General features: G+C 34.6%; 4 protein-coding genes across 4 annotated transcripts; 3 read left to right on the forward strand and 1 right to left on the reverse strand.

The window, feature by feature from the left end:
- The first annotated feature begins 2,978 nt into the window (after positions 1-2,978).
- Positions 2,979-6,356, forward strand: LOC133338292 (androgen-induced gene 1 protein-like). The gene is made up of 3 exons (XM_061546472.1): positions 2,979-3,188; positions 5,748-5,968; positions 6,032-6,356. Exons 1-3 carry the CDS (start codon positions 2,982-2,984, stop codon positions 6,354-6,356), a joined length of 753 nt encoding a protein of 250 aa, XP_061402456.1. The 5' UTR covers positions 2,979-2,981.
- Positions 6,357-10,401: 4,045 nt separating this feature from the next.
- On the forward strand, positions 10,402-10,712 carry LOC133338230 (protein PET117 homolog, mitochondrial). The gene is made up of 2 exons (XM_061546411.1): positions 10,402-10,493; positions 10,556-10,712. The coding sequence occupies exons 1-2, from the start codon at positions 10,402-10,404 to the stop codon at positions 10,710-10,712; spliced, it is 249 nt and encodes an 82-aa protein (XP_061402395.1).
- Positions 10,713-12,191: 1,479 nt separating this feature from the next.
- LOC133338262 (splicing factor U2af 38 kDa subunit) lies at positions 12,192-13,098 on the reverse strand. The gene is made up of 3 exons (XM_061546441.1): positions 12,997-13,098; positions 12,390-12,899; positions 12,192-12,328 (listed from the first exon to the last, which is right to left on the reverse strand). Exons 1-3 carry the CDS (start codon positions 13,038-13,040, stop codon positions 12,211-12,213), a joined length of 672 nt encoding a protein of 223 aa, XP_061402425.1. The 5' UTR covers positions 13,041-13,098; the 3' UTR covers positions 12,192-12,210.
- A 3,605-nt stretch (positions 13,099-16,703) lies between these two features.
- LOC133338196 (stress-induced-phosphoprotein 1) lies at positions 16,704-22,064 on the forward strand. Its single transcript, XM_061546383.1, has 4 exons — positions 16,704-16,734; positions 16,956-17,238; positions 19,307-20,432; positions 21,946-22,064. The coding sequence occupies exons 1-4, from the start codon at positions 16,726-16,728 to the stop codon at positions 22,016-22,018; spliced, it is 1,491 nt and encodes a 496-aa protein (XP_061402367.1). The 5' UTR covers positions 16,704-16,725; the 3' UTR covers positions 22,019-22,064.
- Positions 22,065-22,704: the final 640 nt, after the last annotated feature.

Raw genomic sequence — 22,704 nt, forward strand, 5'->3', positions numbered from 1 at the left:
AATTCGGTCGATCGGAAATTCCGAGAGAATTCTGGCCAGATGATTTTTGAAATCGTGCATCCAGTTTTAGATGACCATCTGTTGCCGACTACCTTACAGTAGCCCACACGAAATTTTCCAATAAAGTAACCAATGGACGGTTGTACAGATCCCAATCGAGAAATTGGACGACTGTGAACCCTCTCGAGCAAGCTCATCGGCTATCTCATTCCCTTCAATGTTGATATGTCCTGGAACCCAACATAATTTAACCATCCTTTGTATATCATGAAGAGCATCCTTGCAATTACGAACCGGGTTTAAATTAACAGTCCACTACTTTAATGCCTTAAGGGCCGCGTGACTATCGACACATATAGTCACCGGTCCTATGTTGTCGGCAGTAAGTGTTTTAACTATCTCAACCGCTTTTGTGATTCCAAGGATTTCTGCCAGAAAAACGATTTCTGCAAAGATCGTTAACTTTATATGAGTTATATATTGCTAGTTCCCTGCAGTAAAAGCCTGCACCAATACCTTCCTCTTGTGAGGATAGTTCTCTCATTAATTTTGTGGGAATGGATCTAGGTCCTTATCTATGTATCGTTAGCAATAACAAATTGCCCTTCGATACGCCTATACATCGCTTATTTTGGCTTGACACATCTGGGTGCAAGAACCGTCCCTTCAGTAGTGGTTTGCCTCAGGAGTGATGGTCAGTCGACTGAAAGCAACGTTTCTAAAATGGGTTTGGCTTTGGAGGAGCCCACACTCACAGTTGACATATTTAAATTCCCTTGTCGATTCGAGCGTAGAGTTTCAGTGACATCAGCATCATTCTCCTCGTCTGACATTGGGGTATTAGCCCATATATCAGATGGAATGCTCTCCTGGCTCAGAAGTACGATTTATCGGGTCAAATTTTCATTTATGTCGCCCAAGATTGTTGCAAATCTGTCCGCTACCGCAGCTTGAGTCCGTTGCGACATTCGCCCGTGTCCGAATCCGAGTATTTGCGCTTGTGATATTTGAGACTGCGGTTGCCTAGGTAACCACCCCGACATCAGTCGAAGAATTTGTTTTGTTTTTTGGAGGTTAAAAAGATTTGACTGACCGCGATTGTTGATTCAATTCACAGCTATCCAAACCACAGTATTTTTGCTTTTCATTATCCACAACCTGTGGACCCGTCCGATAGCATGTTTCCGATCGCAGGTATAAGCTTAAATAGAACTGTTTCTGTGTTTTTTTATTAGATTTTGCTTGCGATCGGTGAAAAATCTTACTAATATATCCTCTATGATGATAGGACCCGACACCATGATCTTACAATCATCTGCAAACGTAATGATTTAAATTCCGTTTGCCGGCCGTGGTAAGCTAGAGGTGTATTTGCTTCACTTGTTATTCCGGAACTTCACGTAAGGCTAGTGTTCACACATATAATTGATTATACAAAGTTTCAAACAGTCTGGTATGATTGGCGGTATCAAAGGCATTTGATAGGTCAAGTGCCACTGTTCAATGGCAGGACATATGCTGATTTAGTCCTCGACTTATATGTGTTGAGATGAAGTGTAACACTGTCCGAATGATTTTGTTGACAAAAAAACTTTTTGAAAGCCAATTTTCAATATAGGTCCATGATTATACATAACTCTACCTCTTAGCCAAATGTTCCAAACTGTAATTGGAAAATATCGGTTCAGATTTAGATATAGCTCCCATATATAGTTTCGTCCGATTTTAGGTAAATAGTGCACCAAAGTCCCTATATATCTTCCGATTTGCACGAAGTTTGGCATAGCGTACTAAATTATGTCTAGAGTGATGTGTGTTAAGTTTCGTGAAAATCGGTTGAGTTTTTGATATAACTCCCATATATATTTTCGTCCGATTTTATGTAAATAGTGCACCAAAGTCCCTATATTTCCTTCGATTTGTACGAAATTTGGCATATCGTACTGAATTGAATCTAGAATAATGTGCGGTAAGTTTCGGAAAAATCGGCTGAGTTTTCGATATAGCTCCAACATATACATATATATTCGTCCAATTTTACATTAGTGGTGCACCAATCTCCGAATGTTTGTCCGATCAACGCGAAATTTTGCACAACGGTTAAAATTGGTGCAGATGCAGCCATACCTTCCATATGTATTTCGAACGGGCGTCTGATTGAAATTAAATTTTTAGCAGTGCGGTGTATCGAATAGCGTGTACCAATTTTACTATAAATCGTTTCAAATAAATTTGTCCCTTGGTCTAAAACTGCCCGAATGAGGATAAATTTATCATAGGTTGCAGAAAGGCATCAGTATGTTCCTTCGAGTGAACATTGACATGCAATTGTAAGGATACATATGTACAATATACCCAAAGTGGTGAAAGGTATCATATAGTCGGCCCAGTCCGACTTTACTACTTTTGTTATTTTTGTTGTTATTTTATTGTCCCCCCCACCTTTATCTCTCACATTAAAAAAATAATATCAAATCATTTTTTACGCCTAGCAATCCAATAATCTACCGAATAAAAACAACAACAACAATACAATCATTTTAGGTTATCTCCTACTGATAAGAACCTGATGAAAAAATGACTCAAATTTAATTTGAATTAACTGTCATATTAAAAGGCTCTTAAAAAGGTTAGCTCCATTATCTCACTGGCCACCACATCCGTTAAACCAAAAAATGATAACAACAAAACAAATCACAAAAATCCCATTTGCGAAACCAAAAACGCATCACGAGAACCCTAAACAATTTTTTGCATGTTTCTCTCAATCACTTTTTTCTCTCCCGTTCTCTCTCCAATGGTTCAGAATTGTTGTTGACAGCCAGTAGTAGTCAAGTCAAAAAGAATTGATTAGTTTTTTAAAAGAAAAAAGAATGAAAAAGTCGTTGTTTTAGTCGTGTGCGGTGAGGTCCGGTCGGTCAGTTTGTTTTCGCAGATACGGCGGATAAATTTTAACAAAAAGAAAATAACTAACAATAACAATGGCAAAAAGTAAAGGAACTACTGTTGCCGAAACGGCATACCATGGAATCTATGGTACATTGCGTGTATTGGTCCATCTAACTGCGGCCGTACAATTTGGTTATGCCGTCTATTACGATTACACCTATGTCCATTTTCCACAATCGTCGAATATTATGCACAATCCATTTGGTGGCAAATTTAAATATTTAACATTTTTGGATGCGGTAAGGAAAAGAACAACAGAAACAACAAAAACAACTATTATCTATTTTTCTTTGCATTCGGGGTGAAAGTTCACAATGAAAGTTGTATTTAATTCGCTCGTTATCTATCTTCCTTCACATATTATGACAGTTCGGAATTGTTGTTGTTGCTATGTTTGTCGCTGTGTGCTGTTTTGCCAAGAGAATGATGTAAAAGTTTACAGTAAAACAAAGGGCGAGTGACAGGGAGAGAGAGAATCATTTTAAGATTTTTGTTTATTATGCGAAAAGAAAGAAAGAAGAAGATATTAGAACAGGGTTGCCATTGTGGACAGGCGGTCCTGTGTTGCTAATTTTTAATTTGTATGAAATAGAAAGTGATGGTTAATGCGATTTACTTTCAATAATATTTGAAAACTTCCGGAACATTTATGCGCATCTAATGGTGTTTTTACACGATATGTATTTTACATATGTGCTGTCACTTTTTTACATATGGAAATCGAACTCGTCATGTGAAACATACGGAAATTTCAATGTGTCAAAACGATATGCAATTACATATGTATTTTTTCTGAATCGGACGCGCTCTAATTTCGTATGTGAAACATAAAGAAATCAGCTGTTTGAATGAAAGACATTGTTGGAAGAAAATATTTCCATTGCAAGTCAAAGAAAAGAATGAAAAGGCAACGATTTATTATTTCGTTTGTAGGTGTTTAATAAAAAAAGATGTTGGTCCTGATTTATATTAGGCGAGTTTACTTGCGGCAATTTTCATCGTTCTCTTTTTAACTTGCTCCATGTGTCTATACAAGGCAATTTGGTTTCCAAAATATTTTTTTATTTGTTGTTTTTTCACATTTAAATATATATAAAATGTCAACAAATACGAAATACACAAAACGAATTGCCAGAAAATTGTCGGTACGAGCAATTTTTTTTTCATTTCTATACCCCTTGCCCCTCTCTCCTACAAACAAAGACTTGCCGCAAGTAAACTCGCCTAATCTAAATCAAGACTTGATTAAAGAAAAAAATAAAAGTGTTTTTTTGTTTATAGGTTATGTCATATGTAAAATACATATGTAAATTTGAACACAAAAAATGAATGTTTTGTGTACGCTGCTAATTTTGACACACATAAGGAATTACATATGGATGAAAAAGTGACAGCACATATGTAAAATACATATCATGTAAAAACACCATAAGATGCCGTCATTCACCCAGACCTCAGATAGTCGCTGCGAAATTATTTAAAATAAATCACTGGAAATATATTTAAAACAATTCGACGGCTTAACTCTAGTCGCTGCAAAATTATTAAAAAAATCACTGGAAATATATTTAAAAATATTCAACGGCTTAACTCTAGTTTAGTTAAAACGATCAGATTTTTTTGATTTTTTTTTTCCAGAATTATATATTTTTATCCTAATTATGGGGATATTTTTTTTTTTTTTTTTTTTTTTTGGGGACGTACCGGGCTATTTTTCCTGGAAGTTCGGATACGCGTAACCGGTTATATTCGATTCTACGGATGCGGTTAATATAAAATGGGTATCATTTTGAAGGTTATAAAAATATCGGCTACGCGACAGAATCTCTTGTTAAATAGAATGGTTGTTTTGGGTGACATAGAAGGGAACGAGATAGCCGACGAGCTTGATCGAGGGGGCTCACAATCGTCCAATCTTCCGATTGGGAGATCTGTGCAACCACCAGTTGGCTATTTCATTGGCAAAATCCCCTTGTTCTACGGCGAGGTAGTCGGTAACAGATGGTCGAGAGAACCTGGTTGTAGAATCTCAAAAGCTATCTGGCCTGAATTCTCTCGCCGAAGAACTTCTTGGCTGTTGGCTCATAATAAGAGAGAGAGAGAGATCAAAATCATAACAGGTCACTGCAAGATTAGATCTCTCACTTCGATGTGGGATTCCAGCGGAAAGGATTACTGTCGTCTATGTTAGGACGAAGAAGAGCTAGAAACAATTGAACCTATCCTCTGTAGATGTTCATCGCTGAGTGGCAGAAGAAACAGACAGTTCGGAAAATATAAAAATTGACAATCTAGAATCCTTATTTTGAACCTGGTTGTAGAATTTCAAAAGCTATCTGGCCTGAATTCTCTCGCCGAAAAACTTCTTGGCTGTTGGCTCATAATAAGAGAGAGATAGAAATCATAAAAGGTCACTGCAAGATTAGATCTCTCACTTCGAAATGGTATTCCAGCGGAGAGGATTACTGTCGTCTATGTGAGGACGAAGAAGAGCTAGAAACAATTGAACCTATCCTCTGTAGATGTCTATCGCTGAGTGGCGGAAGAAACAGACAGTTCGGAAAATATAAAAATTTACAATCTTGAATTCTTCTCTTGAATATACGCCAAAGCAGATCATAAGCTGTATTAAAATTTTGACTTGGCTAAAATAACCAGCTTTCTACACTCACAAAGAAAGAATAGATTTTCTTCATCAAAAAACGTAATACCTCTATCTAAATTGAATGGGGTGGCTTTGGAGCTCTCTTTATTTAATAATACATTTTAATAACTTTTTTCTTTCTATCTTTTTACAGATCATCCAAACGTTATATTTCACCATTTCATTGATAAATGATTTTGTTGGCAGCAATGAGGTTATGCCGAAGAAAACCCCCCTAATTCGTAAAATTAAAGATTACATGATGACAACATTTGCCTTTCCGATTGCTTTAAATGTTGGCATTACATTCTGGGGTCTATATGCCGTGGATCGTGAATTGGTCTTCCCACGTGTATTGGATGCCGTATTTCCAGGGTATGTGTTTTTGATATATATATTTTTTATCATCCTTTTCATGCTCTCTTCTTTTTATTCCAGCTGGTTAAATCACATTATGCACACAAATATTGTCGTTTTCATTGTCTTGGAAATGTTCATTTCGTTCCGTTCGTATCCATCCCGTTTCAAGGGTTTGGCTGGCCTTTCGGCCTTTATGTTGGCCTATTTGGTGTGGTTGCATGTAATTAAACACTATTCGGGTGTTTGGGTATATCCCGTGCTGGAAGTTCTGCAATTGCCTCAGCGTATTGTGTTCTTTATTGGTTCGCTGGTATTTACATTGGGCCTCTATATGTTCGGTGAGGTGTTAAATAATTTGGTATGGTCAAAGGAACTTAAAATGGCCCAACGTAAGCACAAATAAATGCAAGACCTACGAGCAAACAAAATACAAACAAACCAAATATATTTGACAAATAATTTCATTTCACCAAAATTTTTCCTGAATTCTTCGAAATATTTCTAACAAGATGTTTAAAAATTAAACTACAACAACAAACAAAAATTAAATAATTAAAGAAAACCCAGTAATATTGTTCTTATGATAATTCTAAAACAGATTTTTAAAATGCTATTAACGTTTTTTTTCGTTCTGTGAAATATAAACATACCTAACTATTCTCCCTCTTATAATTATAAATAATTATTTATATATCTAAGTATTGTATTTCAAGAGGTAAACCAAAAAAAAAAAGAACAAAAAGTAACAATACTTTAAATAACAATTAACAAAAATAATAATAATCTATTATTAAATGATCAAGTAAAATACAAGAACTAATTCTAAACCAATCTTTGTGAAAATCCGCCTTTATTTCTGTAAGGCTTTATAGTGTGACATAGCATTTCAATTTATTTTTCAGTTCTGTTAACTTATTCAATAAACTCTTTATATTTATTAAGAATAAAAAATTAATAACAATTTAAAAAGTGTAAAATTTATGCAAATTATGATAATAGTTGTAAAATTAAGACACGTTTAAAAAAACACACACACACATTTCTCAAACTCAACTCAAAACTTTGTCATATCAACTGCACGAATTATAACAAAAGTTAAATACAAATATTTGACAATTATTGATCACCACCACTCTGGACATCTTTAAGTTATTAATTAAAGAAGATAAAAAATAATATGTCAAAACGATTTAAAAAAATATTTCCAAAAAATAATAAAACAAATTCTCACAATAGTATTTTGATGTGAATTTTTATTTTCAATGGATGAATACTAAGAAAAGGAATAGCTAATAAGCTCACCTCAAATTCAACCAGAACTCGTTGATTGATCCGAAATGACCCGAGTCTCACTAACATTGCAAATAAATGTCTTTAATTTTTCTTCGAAAAACATTGTTACTGTGGGAGAAAATTGGTAATTCTAAAGGAAGTTAGTTCCAATTCTTAGCAAAACGGATCATTAAGGATTTTTCCAAAATAGAGCATGTTATTCATGGTATAACTAGGTTAGGTATCCCAGATGATCGGGAAAAAACTAAATGATTGACGAAAAATACTCGGAATTCCACTTCTTAACATTTTATAGAAAACACTTGGGTTAATTACAAATGAATTTCTTCTCGTCCAATCCAAACACTTTCTCAAACAAAAATTAATTTTGGCCTGAATGGGTGTCAGACTTATCTTGATGTGGGATAAAAAGGAGAAAAATGTCATTAGCATAGAAAAAGGGTGTACAAACATCATCACCAGAAATTCGGAGAGAATACATATTACATGCTAAGATTGCACTTTCCCCAACACTTAAGGTTTCTAATGAAGCTGTAGATTAAAACAGGTTCCATAGTTGAATAGAAGCTTAGACATGGTGGAAAGTCAGAACCCACCAGCCTGTGCCGTCTGTAGGCCTGGATTGGACAGCGACACAGGAGATGCTCAATTGTCTCCGTCTCCTCCTCGTCAACACAGAGTCTACAGAAATCAGTAGCATCATGGTCCCATACACTGATAAAGGCACAGATATTGCAATGACCAGCAATGACTCCTGTCATTACTTTGATCTCAGCTTTACACAAGTTCAACAGTGAGTTTGTTCTCTTGGTTGACAGAACCGCCCACATAGATCTTAACACATTGCAACTAGGTTTGTTGTGCCAAAGTTCATTCGTCAAAGAACACCTCAAAATTCAGGAAAAGGTGACAGTTGAGTGTTTTTTTTTTTTTTTTGAGACATGGATTGAGATCCTCGTCTAGGTAATTCGTCTGCTTTTTCATTACCCGTGATGTCACAGTTACCAATGTCATACCTAATTCCTTCAGGATACGCCCATGTCCGTAGGAACAGTTTCGCCATAGATTATGTTCATGCAGCCTTAGGTCACTACGTGCTGCCTGACACTTAATGCTGAGACCCATATGCCTTATGTTCAGCATTGCGTTCAGAGCTGTTTGTGGGTGGCTCCTCGCGGCTCCAATTATTAGAATCGAGGATGTTCTTTGAACCTTGTCTAGATTGTTGGATGTTGTATAGTTTGCTGCGGCACCGGCAGTGCCACCAGACCCAACCTAGAAGCCTAATTTTTCCCAGTGGAATTCTTGCATGCATAGAGTGCAATCTGCCCTCTCTTCGCCCGCACCTCAGCGTTCTCATTCCATTTTAATTGACAGTCCAAGATTGTGTCAAGGTATTTTGCTTCGGGGACCTGATGAAGCTGCACTCCATCCACAAGTATAGATCAAGTCAGAAGATGGGACCCATTAGTCCACTACTTCTGTTACCTCCCTGACAAATGTTCAAATTTTTTAATGCTTATGAATCCAATATCAGGTGTGTGGAATGCCCGATTTGAACCAAACTTTGCACAACTTGTTATCTTTCTTTCTAACCAACAGAATCTCCTTTTAAATAGAATAAATAGTTTTTGGATGGACGGGGTAGGGCCGGTGATTTGAAACTATCTCCTAAGAACAGACGGCAACACCGGCTACGCAACTGAATCTCCTGTTAAATAGAATTGTTTTTTGAGTTGTCGGCCTTCAGCCGTGGATTAGGGACTTTATCCTATGGACAGATATGATACAGATATGGTCACACAGCGTAGCCGCTGTTGGTATTTGGGTGGCCATATGGTCACACAGCGTAGCCGCTGTTGGTATTTGGGTGGCCATATATTTTTATCCACAACATACACAGCCACATATCGCACCATTTTGGAAAGGGCAAACTGTATCTCCCAAATGGTTTGAGATAACCCCTTCATATCACCACCTAATGGAATGGAAATTAAGGAAAAATCTGATTGTTTTTAATAGAATTGAGCCTCGGTTCCTAATTCTTTATCCTATTTTGGTCGGTACCTAGACATTTGTGAATTGTGAGTTTTTCTATGCAACTTACCGAAATGTAATCTTGTGCTGCGGTTCATCGATTTCTATTTGGAACATCCACCTCATATTTTCCACTCCAACCGATCGAGAGAGCGAACTACATACGTAACGATCGCGTTTACCCCATGATCGGGAGCATGATGGACCGAGTTCAATGTTCAATGTTTTTTATAACGAACTTTATTTGGAACGTCACCATCATAATTTTGACTTCCCCAACCGACCGAGGGGGCCGAAGTACGTAACGGTCGCGTACACATCAAGATCCGGATCATGATGGGCTGATTTTAATGTATTTCACAATGGCATTTATATGGAACCACCTCCTTTTTGTCCGCCCCAAACCGACCGAGAAGGTGAACTGCGCAATGATCGAGTACACACCAATATCCATATCATGATAGAACGAACGAGCAGAGAAGCAAACAATCAGTTTATTTCATCAATTATCCGTTATTAATAAACCTATGTCAATGTACATATATTCAATATACTTTTATTATGCCATTTTTTAAATTTTATTATTTTTATTTAATTTTAATATGTATTTAATTTTTCACAACACTTTTCACCGCCAAAAATACAAAAGACGCAAACGTTCGCGAGAAAAAATAAAACTAACGGTAGATGCAGCCATCATTGACGGATGACATTAAATATGAAGAAGAGCAAATATATTGTTGCCAGATCAATAAAATATGATACATTAAAAGTTATCGATAATTAGGAGAAGGGATGATATCGAAGGAATCATATATCTTTTCCTGTACACATAAAATAATAAAACGTTTTAAATTTATGAGGAAACCACGAATAAATTGCAATTATTTTGAAATTACGCTATAGTTCCTAGTATACATGGGCATTTCAATGCAAATAGAAAAATTCTCAAGTATATATTCTCATCGAATCACCATGGCAACTCTACAAACTGCCATATGATATTTGAGGATTGTTTTGATTTTGCATAACCCCCATTTTTCGTCGGCGTTTGGAAGATAATATTCCTATATAATATTTTAAATCATTTTTAAATAGCTGTTATAAACTAGTTCAGCATGTCCCTGGCATCCAAATTGACTCTGGCAGCTTCATTTGTTGTTTCCGGTGGTATTATTGGTTATGTTCATTTTAAACAGACAAGTGACAGGTTGGTTTTGTTGCATTTGCTCCTAAAGGCACCCTCCGGAATTATTTTCATTTAAATTACAGAGAAAAACTACATGAGGGAGTCGTTCGAGATGTGGAACGACAACAACGTCGCAAAATGGAAAATACCTATACGCTGCAGAAGCAAATCGATTTAACGAAGCAGCTAAAACAAATGCAAACATCACAAGATGGTGAAGTCGTTAATACGGGGACATAGTCCAAAGGGAGTTGCTTGTAGTTATTTATGGTTGATATGTTAGATGATGGTTACTTTAATAGAATACAAATAAATTCTAAATTATTTTAGTGCAAAATTTGAAAATGATTGAATGTAAGCCGGATTGAGAATTTAATAAGCCACTGACATTGCTTTTGAACACGAACGATATTCGGCACCACCCGAACAAAATTTGTTACTCTTAATGGAATCATTTGGCTTAAGTTGAGTTTAGGGGCCCATCTCCAATTTTTTACCACTGGTAGATCTCGTCTTCCTGATCATGAGCATATGAAATCTGAAGTTCCGGAATTCATATGCTCATAACTTCTACAATTATGGACCCATTATGGTAATATTGGCGGATATTTAGAGAAACAAATTTATTTAAAAGGAAATTTCGATCAGGTAGCCTTGTTCCGCAAGCAATCATCGATATGGGTTAAATATTTGAAATGTTCACCATATAAAGGTACCTTTCAATGTTTGGTATTTATTACATTTCGTTTCGGAAAAATCCGAGATGAGCCCCTAAACTTTACTCGTTCCGCAAGTAATCATCGATAATGGTTAAGTATTTGAAATCCCCCCATATAAAGGTACCCTAAAATTTTTGGTATTTTTTAGATCTTAGACTTCGTTTCGGAAAAATCCGAGATGAGCCCCTAATCTCAACTTGCAATCGATATGGGTTAAGTATTTGTAATTCCCCCATATAAAGGTTCCCTAAAATGTTTGGTATTTTTTATATCTTGGACTTCGTTTCGGAATTTGTTCCTAAGTAATTATGTAAATTTATTGGAACCGGGGTCCCAATTTTTAGTATCTTAAGGATTTTTCGATTATAGGTATCGATAGGGTCTCAAAATCAATTAATTTTTGGACGTGATCCCGTCAATTTTTTTACTATAAAAGAGTGAATAATGTCCCCATGCTCCCCAAAATACAAATTTTTTGGGGGTACCGTTATATGGGGCCTACACACAAAATGTGGACCGATATTGCCCACCTTCAAACTTGACATGCCGACAGAACGAAATCAGCCCTATGCAAAATTTCAGGCCTAAACAAGACGATTTTTACCCATATCCAGAATTCAGAATACTTTATAGGATCGGAAATGAATTTTTCGATGAGTTACAAATGGAAGGACAAAATTAATATAACCTGCTCTATGTTATATTGGAGGGTATACAAATTAGAAACCAATTTGGATCAATAGCAGATTCTTGCAAATTTCCGGAACAGAGATCACTAATTTTTTGTGAAACTAAAAAGGTCTTTATTACGACATTCTTTTACATAGATATCTTCTATATTTATATTGAAACATATAAGTGTTGAGTTTTATTTTTTTTCGGGGGGTAAACTTAATTTGTTAGTGCAGTTGGATGAGGGGGCATATTTCCCCCTTTTAAAGGAGCCAAGAAAAAATTAGTAGTAACCTCTAGACAATCTAAATCATTATATCAGCGTTGGTTCAGCGGGGAAGATTCCATCAATAACGTCCTCTACGGCTGTCTCTGTCACGTTCACGACGATCGCGGGAACGAGAACGTCTGCGGCGTGGTGAACGGGAGCGTGAACGCGAACGACGTCTACGTGAATATAAATATCTAAAAACAAATTGAAAAGCAATTAGTTTTGAAACAAAATAATCCACTTTGTTCAACTAACCTGCGCAGCTCTCGTGAAATCGGTTTCAAGTGCATGAAATTGCAGAACCCCGAACGTGTACATTCACCCATTTCGTATTGGCGACAACAGGCTTCGCGAAAATCAGTCACCGGCGATAATTCTGAGTAGACTGGCCGTCCACCAAACCATCTGTTATTCAGATCATTTGCCGCCTTTTCAGCATCGGCTTCTTGGCGAAATTTTATATAGACATTACCCACCAGATGATCGCCCAAATTGTCACAAACATTCATCTCTTCAATTTCGCCATATTTATCCTCGCACTCGACGAATACATCTTCAAAGAAATTATCATAATGCTCTTGCATTTCTTCGTCTGATACATTCTTCACCAAATGTGAACCGTCGGCCGATTTGGCAGAATTTTGTGGGTTGACATAGAGGTTCTGCAGCAACACCGTCTGTGAAAATGTCGGTTTGTTGTGGATGCGTGAACAGCGATCACCATGACGGCAGGCACCAATTTTAAAATAAAAAGAACAATTTACTCTGCAAAACGAAGAGGGAAATGATAAACAAACAAATTAATAGCCATAAAAATTTTCTGCATCCTTCTCGATTGTTTTTGCTTGCTGACAATACATACTTGTCTTTTTCAGTGCCAAAAATGGACGCCAAATACTCAGCCATGTTGTTGTTTTGTTTTTATTTCTTATCCTGCCGGTAAGCAAGAAATTTTCTGGTGTACCCCCAATTCAGGAATATTGTGGTGTATGGATTCTACAGGTAGGAATTTTATTAATATTTAATGTAGTGGTTTAAAAATAATTTAGTTTTTCTTTTTTGTTCCGATTTGTTAACACACGCCGACTCTATCAAGTCTTGTCAAAGTGACACACAAATAATGCTGATGTGTGAGGACAAAATTAAAAACGTTCCATAGTGAGAACAGCGAATGCTGATGACTGAGGACAAAATTAAAAACGTTCCACCAGCTGCAAATGGGGATGAGGATGGAAAATGTTTAAAAATGAAGGAACTCAAAGTGGAAAACCGGAAAATTTACAAATGTGGTGTATTGATGAGAAGGAGGTGAATAAGAAGTGGCGATTAGGGTAAGTCTTCGATAATGGCAGCACTGTAGATAACAAATGTTTTCGAATGCGAATTGGTCTGTTCCAGAAACTGCAAGAATTCCTTAATGATATCGAAAAATATAGTAAAAATTAATAGATTTTTATCGTTTTCTGGTAAGTATTTATCGATGTGTGATTGCTAATGAACATCTGTTATGACATTTGCCGTTAAAAATACTAAAAATAATTATTGGTATGTTCCCGTACTGCAAGAATCTACTACTTCTCACTACGATAACGAATTTTCCTTTATGATATCTAAGTAAAATCCAGTAGATTCTTGTAGTACGGGAACAGACCATAAGTTTTATTGATAATACAACAGCCAGATAATACTTTCCGGAGAACGATTAGCCAATAAAAGAAAAATATATTCCTATTTATTATTGGCATATGTATTTCAATCCATGTTCTATTAATAAGGACGCTCTGGTAGCTGTCGAAATCGGGAAACAACTGTCAAGTCAAATTGTCAAAAATTTGTCACCCTAGTTGACTGAAAGCAATAGAAATCACAGTTATTTCTGTAGTAGACGTTACAAATTGGGAAGTTATTTTCGTCATCATAATGTGAAGACGTAATGCATTTTAACAGTGAACTTGACAAGCATCTGATTTGCAGCTGTTTATTGTCCTGTTACCGTACTGCAAGAATCTACTAGATTTTACTATTTTCTTCGATATCATCAAGGAAAATTTGTTATCGTACTATAGTCATCAATAATAAGAGGGCCTATTAATAATGTGACATTATTAATAGACCCTGTTTCAATCACAGAGCCGTCTGCCCAAGGCCCACTGATCAGAAATTGTCAATTTTTTCCTATTTCATAAGATTAAGTCAAAATTAAAAGAATCTTGGCAGCTCGTGTGAAATCATGTGGTCAGATTGAACGAACTTATAAATCGACTTTAAGAGTAAAAATGTGACCTTGGCATTACTATTGCTATTCCAGGGATAATAAATCGATTAATCGACTAAAATTCGAAATCGACTTTTAACCCTTTCAATGTCAACAAACATTTTTGTCGGAATAAAAATATAAAATTTTGTGTTTAAAATCATATAAAGGCATAGAATTTAGAAAAAATAGAATTTAGAAAAAATCCCGAGCCAAACAATTGAAGATTTAATAAAACATGTAAAAACGACTAAAACTGCTAAGGACGAACAAAAACCTGACACAATATACAAAAAGTGCACATATGTACGCTTCGCCAATTCAAACCTATATGACAAAGAACATTACAGACTTGCTTTAAAAAGTAGCAATACAAATAACAACTTCTTTAGTCGGACAAAATCAAAAACCCCTCCAGACGAACAATCTAATTTAGTTTATGAAATCAAGTGCAATGGTGACAAGTCCAACATATGCCAAAAGGTATATGTTGGCACTACAAAGACAAAACTAAAAACAAGAATAAGCGGCCACAAGTCTGATCATAAAAATAAAAACAAACCTCTAGAACAGAAAACAGCCTTAGCAGTACACTGTTCTCAAACTGGACACACACCTAACTTTAAAGATGTTAACATTTTAACACGCGAGGCAAACTATAAAAGAAGATTTATGTTAGAAATGTTACACATAATAAATATACCTGCCAAAAACCGTATCAATTTTAAGACAGATACAGAACATTGTGCACAAATTTACAGGAGCATCATTGAAAAAAGCACCAAAAAAAAAAAAAAAAGAGTTAGTTGATCTAGTCAATTCAATGAGAGTGGAAGTTAATCTGTGTTAATAAGAAAAATAAAATGTAACTAAAAACCAATTTTGTAATTTTGTTAATAAATTTATGTAATTATGTTTATTGTTTCTTAAAGTCAATCCCTGATGATGATCATCGACGATGATCGAAATATTGGAAAAATAAAAATAAATTAAAAAAGAAACTAAAAATCTTTTTAATTTTCAATGACCTCAAGCCGGAAAAATTAATAAATTAAAAAAAAAATAGCAATTGTCATTTGCTATTTTCCGTCTGTCTTTCAGCAAAAACAGAAACATCAATAGTAACGGTACCGAAAAATCGCAAAAAATAGAGTACTTTTAAATGTCGAATATATTCGACAAAAACACTGAAAGGGTTAATATTTGTGAAAATCGCAAAGTCGCCTTTTTTACAAAGCCTTATTTGTCCAAATAATACACATTCAAGACATTTATTTTATATTTTAACAATAATACAACAATTAAAAATCACATTTTTAGTTGATTTGAAACAAGTTCGATAAAATCGAAAAGTCGACGTTTTCAATGTCGAAAAGTCTAAAAATCGATTTGTTTTGTTAGAGGCAAAAGTCTAAAAATCGAATTTTTGATCGGAGACAAAAATCGAAAAGTGTACTTTTACACTCGACTGCATATCACTAGGCTATTCCATGGGTCATACCCTGGCTCCGCGTATATTTTTAAACCGATATTGTTAATTTTTAATAAGAGGATGTATGAAGATTTGAGAACTAAAATATATAACTATAGACGATTTGGTTGAAAAATGTGTCTGAAATTCTCCAAATACAGAAAATTTGGGAAACGTTGTACGGGGCGCTATACCAAAACGTGAACCAAAAATTTATTGGCTTAAACGGAATGTACACTAGAACTTTTTTTATCGGGTTAAACTACTTTATGAGGATTTATTTGACATATATTCAATAGAATTGACAATTTATATCCCTGGGTTAACCAAATCCAGTAAAATGTAAACGTACTATTATAATTTCGTTAATTTGCGAAAATATTCGTTAACTTTACGACCAAAATAAAGTAGTCACTAAGCTCTACCAACACACATACAATTTTTAACATAATTTTGTATTTAAATATGAAAAGTATGTACCTTTATACTATCTCGTAAATAATTTACGTTATAATTCTTGCAAAAACGCCTTTTCCAGCCGCCACAATTGTGTATCACTTTCGATTGCTGGTTATCGACAACGATTACACATTCCCCAGTGTTTGACGGCTTGCCATCAAACATGTGAACCCCCCTTATACAATGACTCTTGTTGAGAGATGCCTAATCGCAAATGTCAAATGAATTGAATTCTAGATAGTTCCAGTGTTTTGTGCAAAAAAGAATTGAAAAGCAACGTTAATTTGCTTAGCCAGCCAAAAACGACAATTATCTCGAAAAAAGTTAGGAAAACAATTGCATTACAAATAATAGTTAATCTATTGAAAAAAGAAAAGAAAGAACAAAACAACAACAAATAAAATAACATGGATAAGGTAAGATTTTTTATTTAAATGATGAAAATGCAATGAATCACAGAAATATTTTGAAAAGAAAACAAATGTGTGTGCCGTCGTCTCTCCCTAGAATATTCCTACCTCTCAGATGAAGGCGGCACACAAACGCTCATTACCACACAACATTTAAATGAAAAATAAATAAAAAATGACATTTGTAATGGAATTCCTTTTTTGTTGTTTTTGTTCGCCTTCTATAGGTAAATGAACTCAAGGAAAAGGGCAACAAAGCTCTAAATGCTGAAAAATTCGATGAAGCAATTGCCGCCTATACAGAAGCCATAACATTAGATGAGAAAAATCATGTTTTATACAGTAATCGATCTGCGGCATATGCAAAGGCCGGTAAATATGCCGAAGCATTGGAAGATGCCGAAAAGACTATACAATTGAATCCAACATGGGCCAAAGGCTATTCGCGTAAGGGTGCCGCAGCAGCTGGTCTGGGTGATTATATGAAGGCATTCGAGGCCTATAATGAAGGTAAGTTCGAATGTGGATTAAAAAATGTTCAATTTGCAAAAGAAGCATTGTAGGGTGTGTAAAAGATAAACATAACCTAAATGTTTTTATTTTCAAGATTCATTATCGTTTCGAAGTCTGTGTGTTGTGGATGCCAGATTGTGGTTTAGTTTTTTCGGGTATTTTAGCGAAATAATTAAATGTAGCCGATTTACATGGGAGTCCAAAATACATTTATTTAGTTGGTCTCGAAATTTCTAGAAAAGAAGTGAGGGAACAAGGACAGGAACGTTTAGGGGTTTGTCAGTTTTTTTTAAATTAAAATTAAGTTTTTATTTTTCTTTTCGTAGAAAGACCAACAACAATACACAGAATAATAATTGTCTTTAGAATAGTAAACAATTTTTTCAATTTAAAACAAGAAAACAATAACAAATTTCGATTAATTGAATAATCTTATATGTTCTAGAAGTAAGTACTCCAGTTCCTGAGCAGAAAATTAAAAAAATAAATAATGATAGATTTTTGCGGGTTCTAAAATATAGCAAATTTCAGCCTGATATTGATAGGGAAAAAATATACAATACACTGTGATACAGGGTCCTATAGCTTTGTGTATTTGTATGTAACACTAGAACTAGAAAATTCCATACATACTATTGAGAATATTTTTCTACCATTCAACAAAGATCGATTATACCATCCACCATAAATAAAATTATATTAGATTTGTCCTTCCGTTTCCAACATCTCGAAATATTTCACATAGAATTTTATTCTCAATATCAGAATAAAATACTTTGTTATGTTAGTGATGTCCTTGAAAATACGATAGAGGCTTGAAATTTTGCCCATTCATTGCTACTGTTCCTACGATGTTTGGTGATGAAAACGGGATATATTGGTCCACGTTCTGGTACGGGTCCCATATAACCGTAATTCCCAATACTCGATATTTGGGCTGTATTATTCGGGGTAGCCCCCATATAACGCTACCTCCCATATTCTGTATTTATCGACCGGATTGGTAGTAACTTTTATCAACCGAATAGGTAGTAACTTAAGATTTTGGTTTCTTAATAAGTGGAAAATGTCCATACCAAAAATTAGCAATATCGGTCCACGTTTTAGTATAGCCCCCATCAAAGCCCCCTTCAACCGAATTGGCTGCAATTTGATATGTTGAGTTCTCATTGGGTAGCAAATCTCCCTACCAAAAATTATCAATATCGGTCCACGTTTTGGTATAGCACCCATACAACGGCACCCCTCAATATTCGAATTTTTGAAAATTTCAGAGTTTTGAATCGAATTGTTTCTAATTTGATATTTTGGATTCTCATTGGATGGCAAATCTTCCCACCAAAAATTATCAATATATGCAAACGTTTTAGTATAGCCCCCATAAAACAGTACCCCACAATATTCGAATTTTTGAGGAATCCAGAAGCGATTTTGAATCGAATTGGTTCTAATTTTATATTTTTGGTTCCCAATGGGTGTTAAATTTTCCAACCAAAAATTATCAAGTTCGGTCCACGTTTTGGTATAGCCCCCATATAACAATGCCCTTTATTTTCGAAATGTTGTGAATTTCAGATACGTTTATGAATTGAATTGGCCCTAAATTAATAGTATGTGGGTTCTGCATGGGTATTATTAAATCGCCCTACCAAAAATTATCAATATCGGTCTACGTTTTGGTATAATCTCCATATGAAGCTACCCACGAATTTTCGTTAATTGAGAGTTTCAGGCATTTTTTCAACCAATTTGACCCTGATTTCATATTCTGAGATATAATTGTTTAAAATATTAATTTTTTTTTGCTTGAATCGAGCTGGCCTCCTTTGCACTGTTGTTTTTCCCTTACTGCATTTTTTGTGGCACAATCCCCATCATATTACATGAATAGAAGTTGTATGGCTTCAAAGTTTCATATGATGTTAGCCATAGCAAAGCAATAACGTCGTCGGTCATGATGAAAGGCTTCAAAAGGGAAATTGTGATAGCATTTTGTAAATAATTTTGTTATTTCATTAAAAATTCCCATTAATTCCAATTTCATTTCTTCAACATTTATTTCCAGGTCTCAAACATGATCCACAAAATGCCGTACTCCTGCAAGGACGTCAAGAAATTACCGCAGCGGTATTACAAACTATGCAAGGTATGAACACACCCATGGATGTTGATCCACCATCTTCCAATACCAACACATCTACCTCTACAAGCTCTTCGAGGCCATCTGCCGAATCATCTAAACCAGCCGAAAAACCCAAACCAGCTGAACCCAATCCCGATGAAATGACCGAAGAGGAACGTAAAAAATATTTTGCCAAAAAAGAAAAGGAAGCCGGTAATGCTGCATACAAGAAGAAGGAATTTGACGAGGCCCTTAAACATTATAATGCCGCTCTGGAATTGGATCCCACAGATATAACATTCTACAACAATATTGCTGCAGTCTATTTCGAACGTAAAGAATACGAGGAGTGTATTAAGACATGTGAAAAGGGCATAGAGATTGGTCGTGAAAATCGTGCTGACTTCAAATTGATTGGCAAGGCATTCGCACGTATCGGTAATTCATATCGCAAATTGGAGGACTATCACAAGGCCAAGACATATTACGAAAAGGCAATGTCTGAACATCGTACTCCTGAAGTTAAAACTTCGTTGAGCGAAGTGGAGAGTAAAATCAAGGATATGGAACGTAAGGCATATATTGACCCCGCCAAGGCGGAAGAAGAAAAGGAAAAGGGTAATGAGCTGTTTAAGAAGGGCGACTACAGCACTGCCATTAAACATTATTCCGAAGCAATTCGTCGCAATCCCGACGATCCAAAGTTATACAGCAACCGTGCAGCATGCTACACAAAATTGGCTGCATTCGATTTGGGCTTAAAAGACTGTGAAACATGTATCAAATTGGATGACAAATTCATTAAGGCCTACATTCGTAAGGGTAAAATTTTGCAGGGTATGCAAAAGTCGTCGAAGGCATCGGCTGCATACCAGAAGGCCCTTGAGCTAGATCCAAATAATGCTGAAGCTTTAGAAGGTTATCGTTCCTGTGCATTGAATCTGCAGCGTAATCCCCAGGAGGTGCTGAAGAATGCCATGAACGATCCGGAAGTTCAACAGATTTTGAAAGATCCAGCTATGCGTTTGATTTTGGAACAAATGCAAAATGATCCAAATGCTGTTAAAGAGTAAGTATCAAATATATATTCTTTAAAAAATTCACGCCTTGAAAAAATATTCTTTAAAAAATCCATGCCTTGAAAAAATATTCTTTAAAAAATCCATGCCTTAAAAAAATCTTCTTTAAAAAATCGATGCCTTGAAAAAATATTCTTTAAAAAATCGATGCCTTGAAAAAATATTCTTTAAAAAATCCATGCCTTGAAAATTGTTTCTTTAAAAAATCCACGCCTTAAAAAAATATTCTTTAAAAAATCCACGCCTTGAAAAAATATTCTTTAAAAAATCCATGTCTTGAAAAAATCTTCTTTAACAAATCCACGCCGTGAAAAAATCTTTAAAAAATCCATGCCTAGATAAAATTATTAACAAATCCACGCCTTGAAAAAATTATTGACAAATAACGCCTTGAAAAAATTATTAACAAATCCACGCCTTGAAAAAATTTTTAAAAAATCAATGCCTTTAAAAAAGTCTTCTTTAAAAAATCCATGCCTTGAAAAATATTCTTTAAAAATCCATGCCTTGAAAAGATCTTCTTTAACAAATCCACGCCTTGAAAAAATCTTTAAGAAATCCATGCCTTGAAAAAATCTTTAAGAAATCCATGCCTTGAAAAAATATTCTTTAAAAAATCCATGCCTTGAAAAAATCTTCTTTAACAAATACACGCCTTGAAAAATCTTCTTTAACAAATCCATGCCTTGAAAAAATATTCTTTAAAAAATCCATGCCTTGAAAAAATATTGTTTAAAAAATCCACGCCTAAAGCCATGCTGGAACTTGAAAAATATTCTTTAAAAAATCCGCGCCTTGAAAAATCTTCTTTAAAAAATCCACGCCTTGAAAAAATATTCTTTAAAAAATCCACGCCTTGAAAAAATATTCTTTAAAAAATCCGCGCCTTGAAAAATCTTCTTTAAAAAATCCACGCCTTGAAAAAATATTATTTAAAAAATCCACGCCTTGAAAAATATTCTTTAAAAATTCAAGCTTTGAAAAAATATTCTTTAAAAAATCCATGCCTTGAAAAAATCTTCTTTAACAAATACACGCCTTGAAAAAATCTTCTTTAACAAATCCACGCCTTGAAAAAATCTTCTTTAACAAATCCACGCCTTGAAAAAATCTTTTTTAAGAAATCCATGCCTTGAACAAATCTTCTTTAAAAAATCCATGCCTTGAAAAAATCTTCTTTAAGAAATCCATGCCTTGAAAAAATATTCTTTAAAAAATCCACGCATTGAAAAAATATTCTTTAAAAAATCCATGCCTTGAAAAAATCTTCTTTAAAAAATCCATGCCTTGAAAAAATATTCTTTAAAAAATCCACGCCTTGAAAAATCTTCTTTAAAAAATTCACGCCTTGAAAAAACATTCTTTAAAAAATCCACGCCTTGGGTAGGCCTCGAAAAATATTCTTTAAAAAATCCACGCCTGTGTTAGGCCTAGGCATATATTCTTTAAAAATGTTTTTAATTAACAAAAACTAAATTCCTTTTTTTATTTCTTTCTTTACAGGCACTTACAAAATCCAGCGATAGCCGATAAAATCATGAAACTCATGGAATCTGGAATTATACAAATCCATTAGAATTTAAAGAAAATAAAACAAACAAAAAAATACTAATGCTCCAAACAGTTATGGGGAATATAAAAGTAAACAAAAAAACTTTTCTCGCCTCTTCATTCATTCTTCGTTTGGTCGTCGTCAACTTCACGAAAGAAAACAGAGCCATGGCAATTTCTCTACAAAAAAAAAACAGTTTTACAATTCCTATTGATTTTTAAGCAATGGAGGAGAAATTTGCACAATCCGCTACCTTTCATTTTTTTATACATTATAAACCATTATTTAGATTTTCTTTAAATATGGTTTTGAAACCTTTCGCTCCAATTCATACATTAATCATTCAATCAACAATCATTTTCTTTTGGAGCTGTTTTTTTCAACAGAGTATTTTTCTTAATGTTTGGAAGATCCATTTCATCTGAAAAAATCTATAGATTTATTTATAGAATACAAACAAAATTGTTTAGGGATTTTTTGTTATTTTTTTAATAATAAAATTTAATGTTTTTTAAATACATTTTTATTTCTTCCTGTTTTCACATCTCTTTTGCAAACAAAACAAGCAACCAGCAAACATATACCTTACAAACAATTTTGAAAAGCAAAAATACAACAAAACACGACGCTGCTTTAAACAACAAGTACTACAACAAAAAACAATTTACTTAATAAATAGTATATATATGAAAATAATAAATATATATAAA

This window comes from Musca vetustissima, unplaced genomic scaffold (assembly GCF_032173495.1).
Source record: "Musca vetustissima isolate MV318-11 ecotype Yass unplaced genomic scaffold, APGP_CSIRO_Mvet_v1 utg71374, whole genome shotgun sequence".
Taxonomy (NCBI): domain Eukaryota; kingdom Metazoa; phylum Arthropoda; class Insecta; order Diptera; family Muscidae; genus Musca; species Musca vetustissima.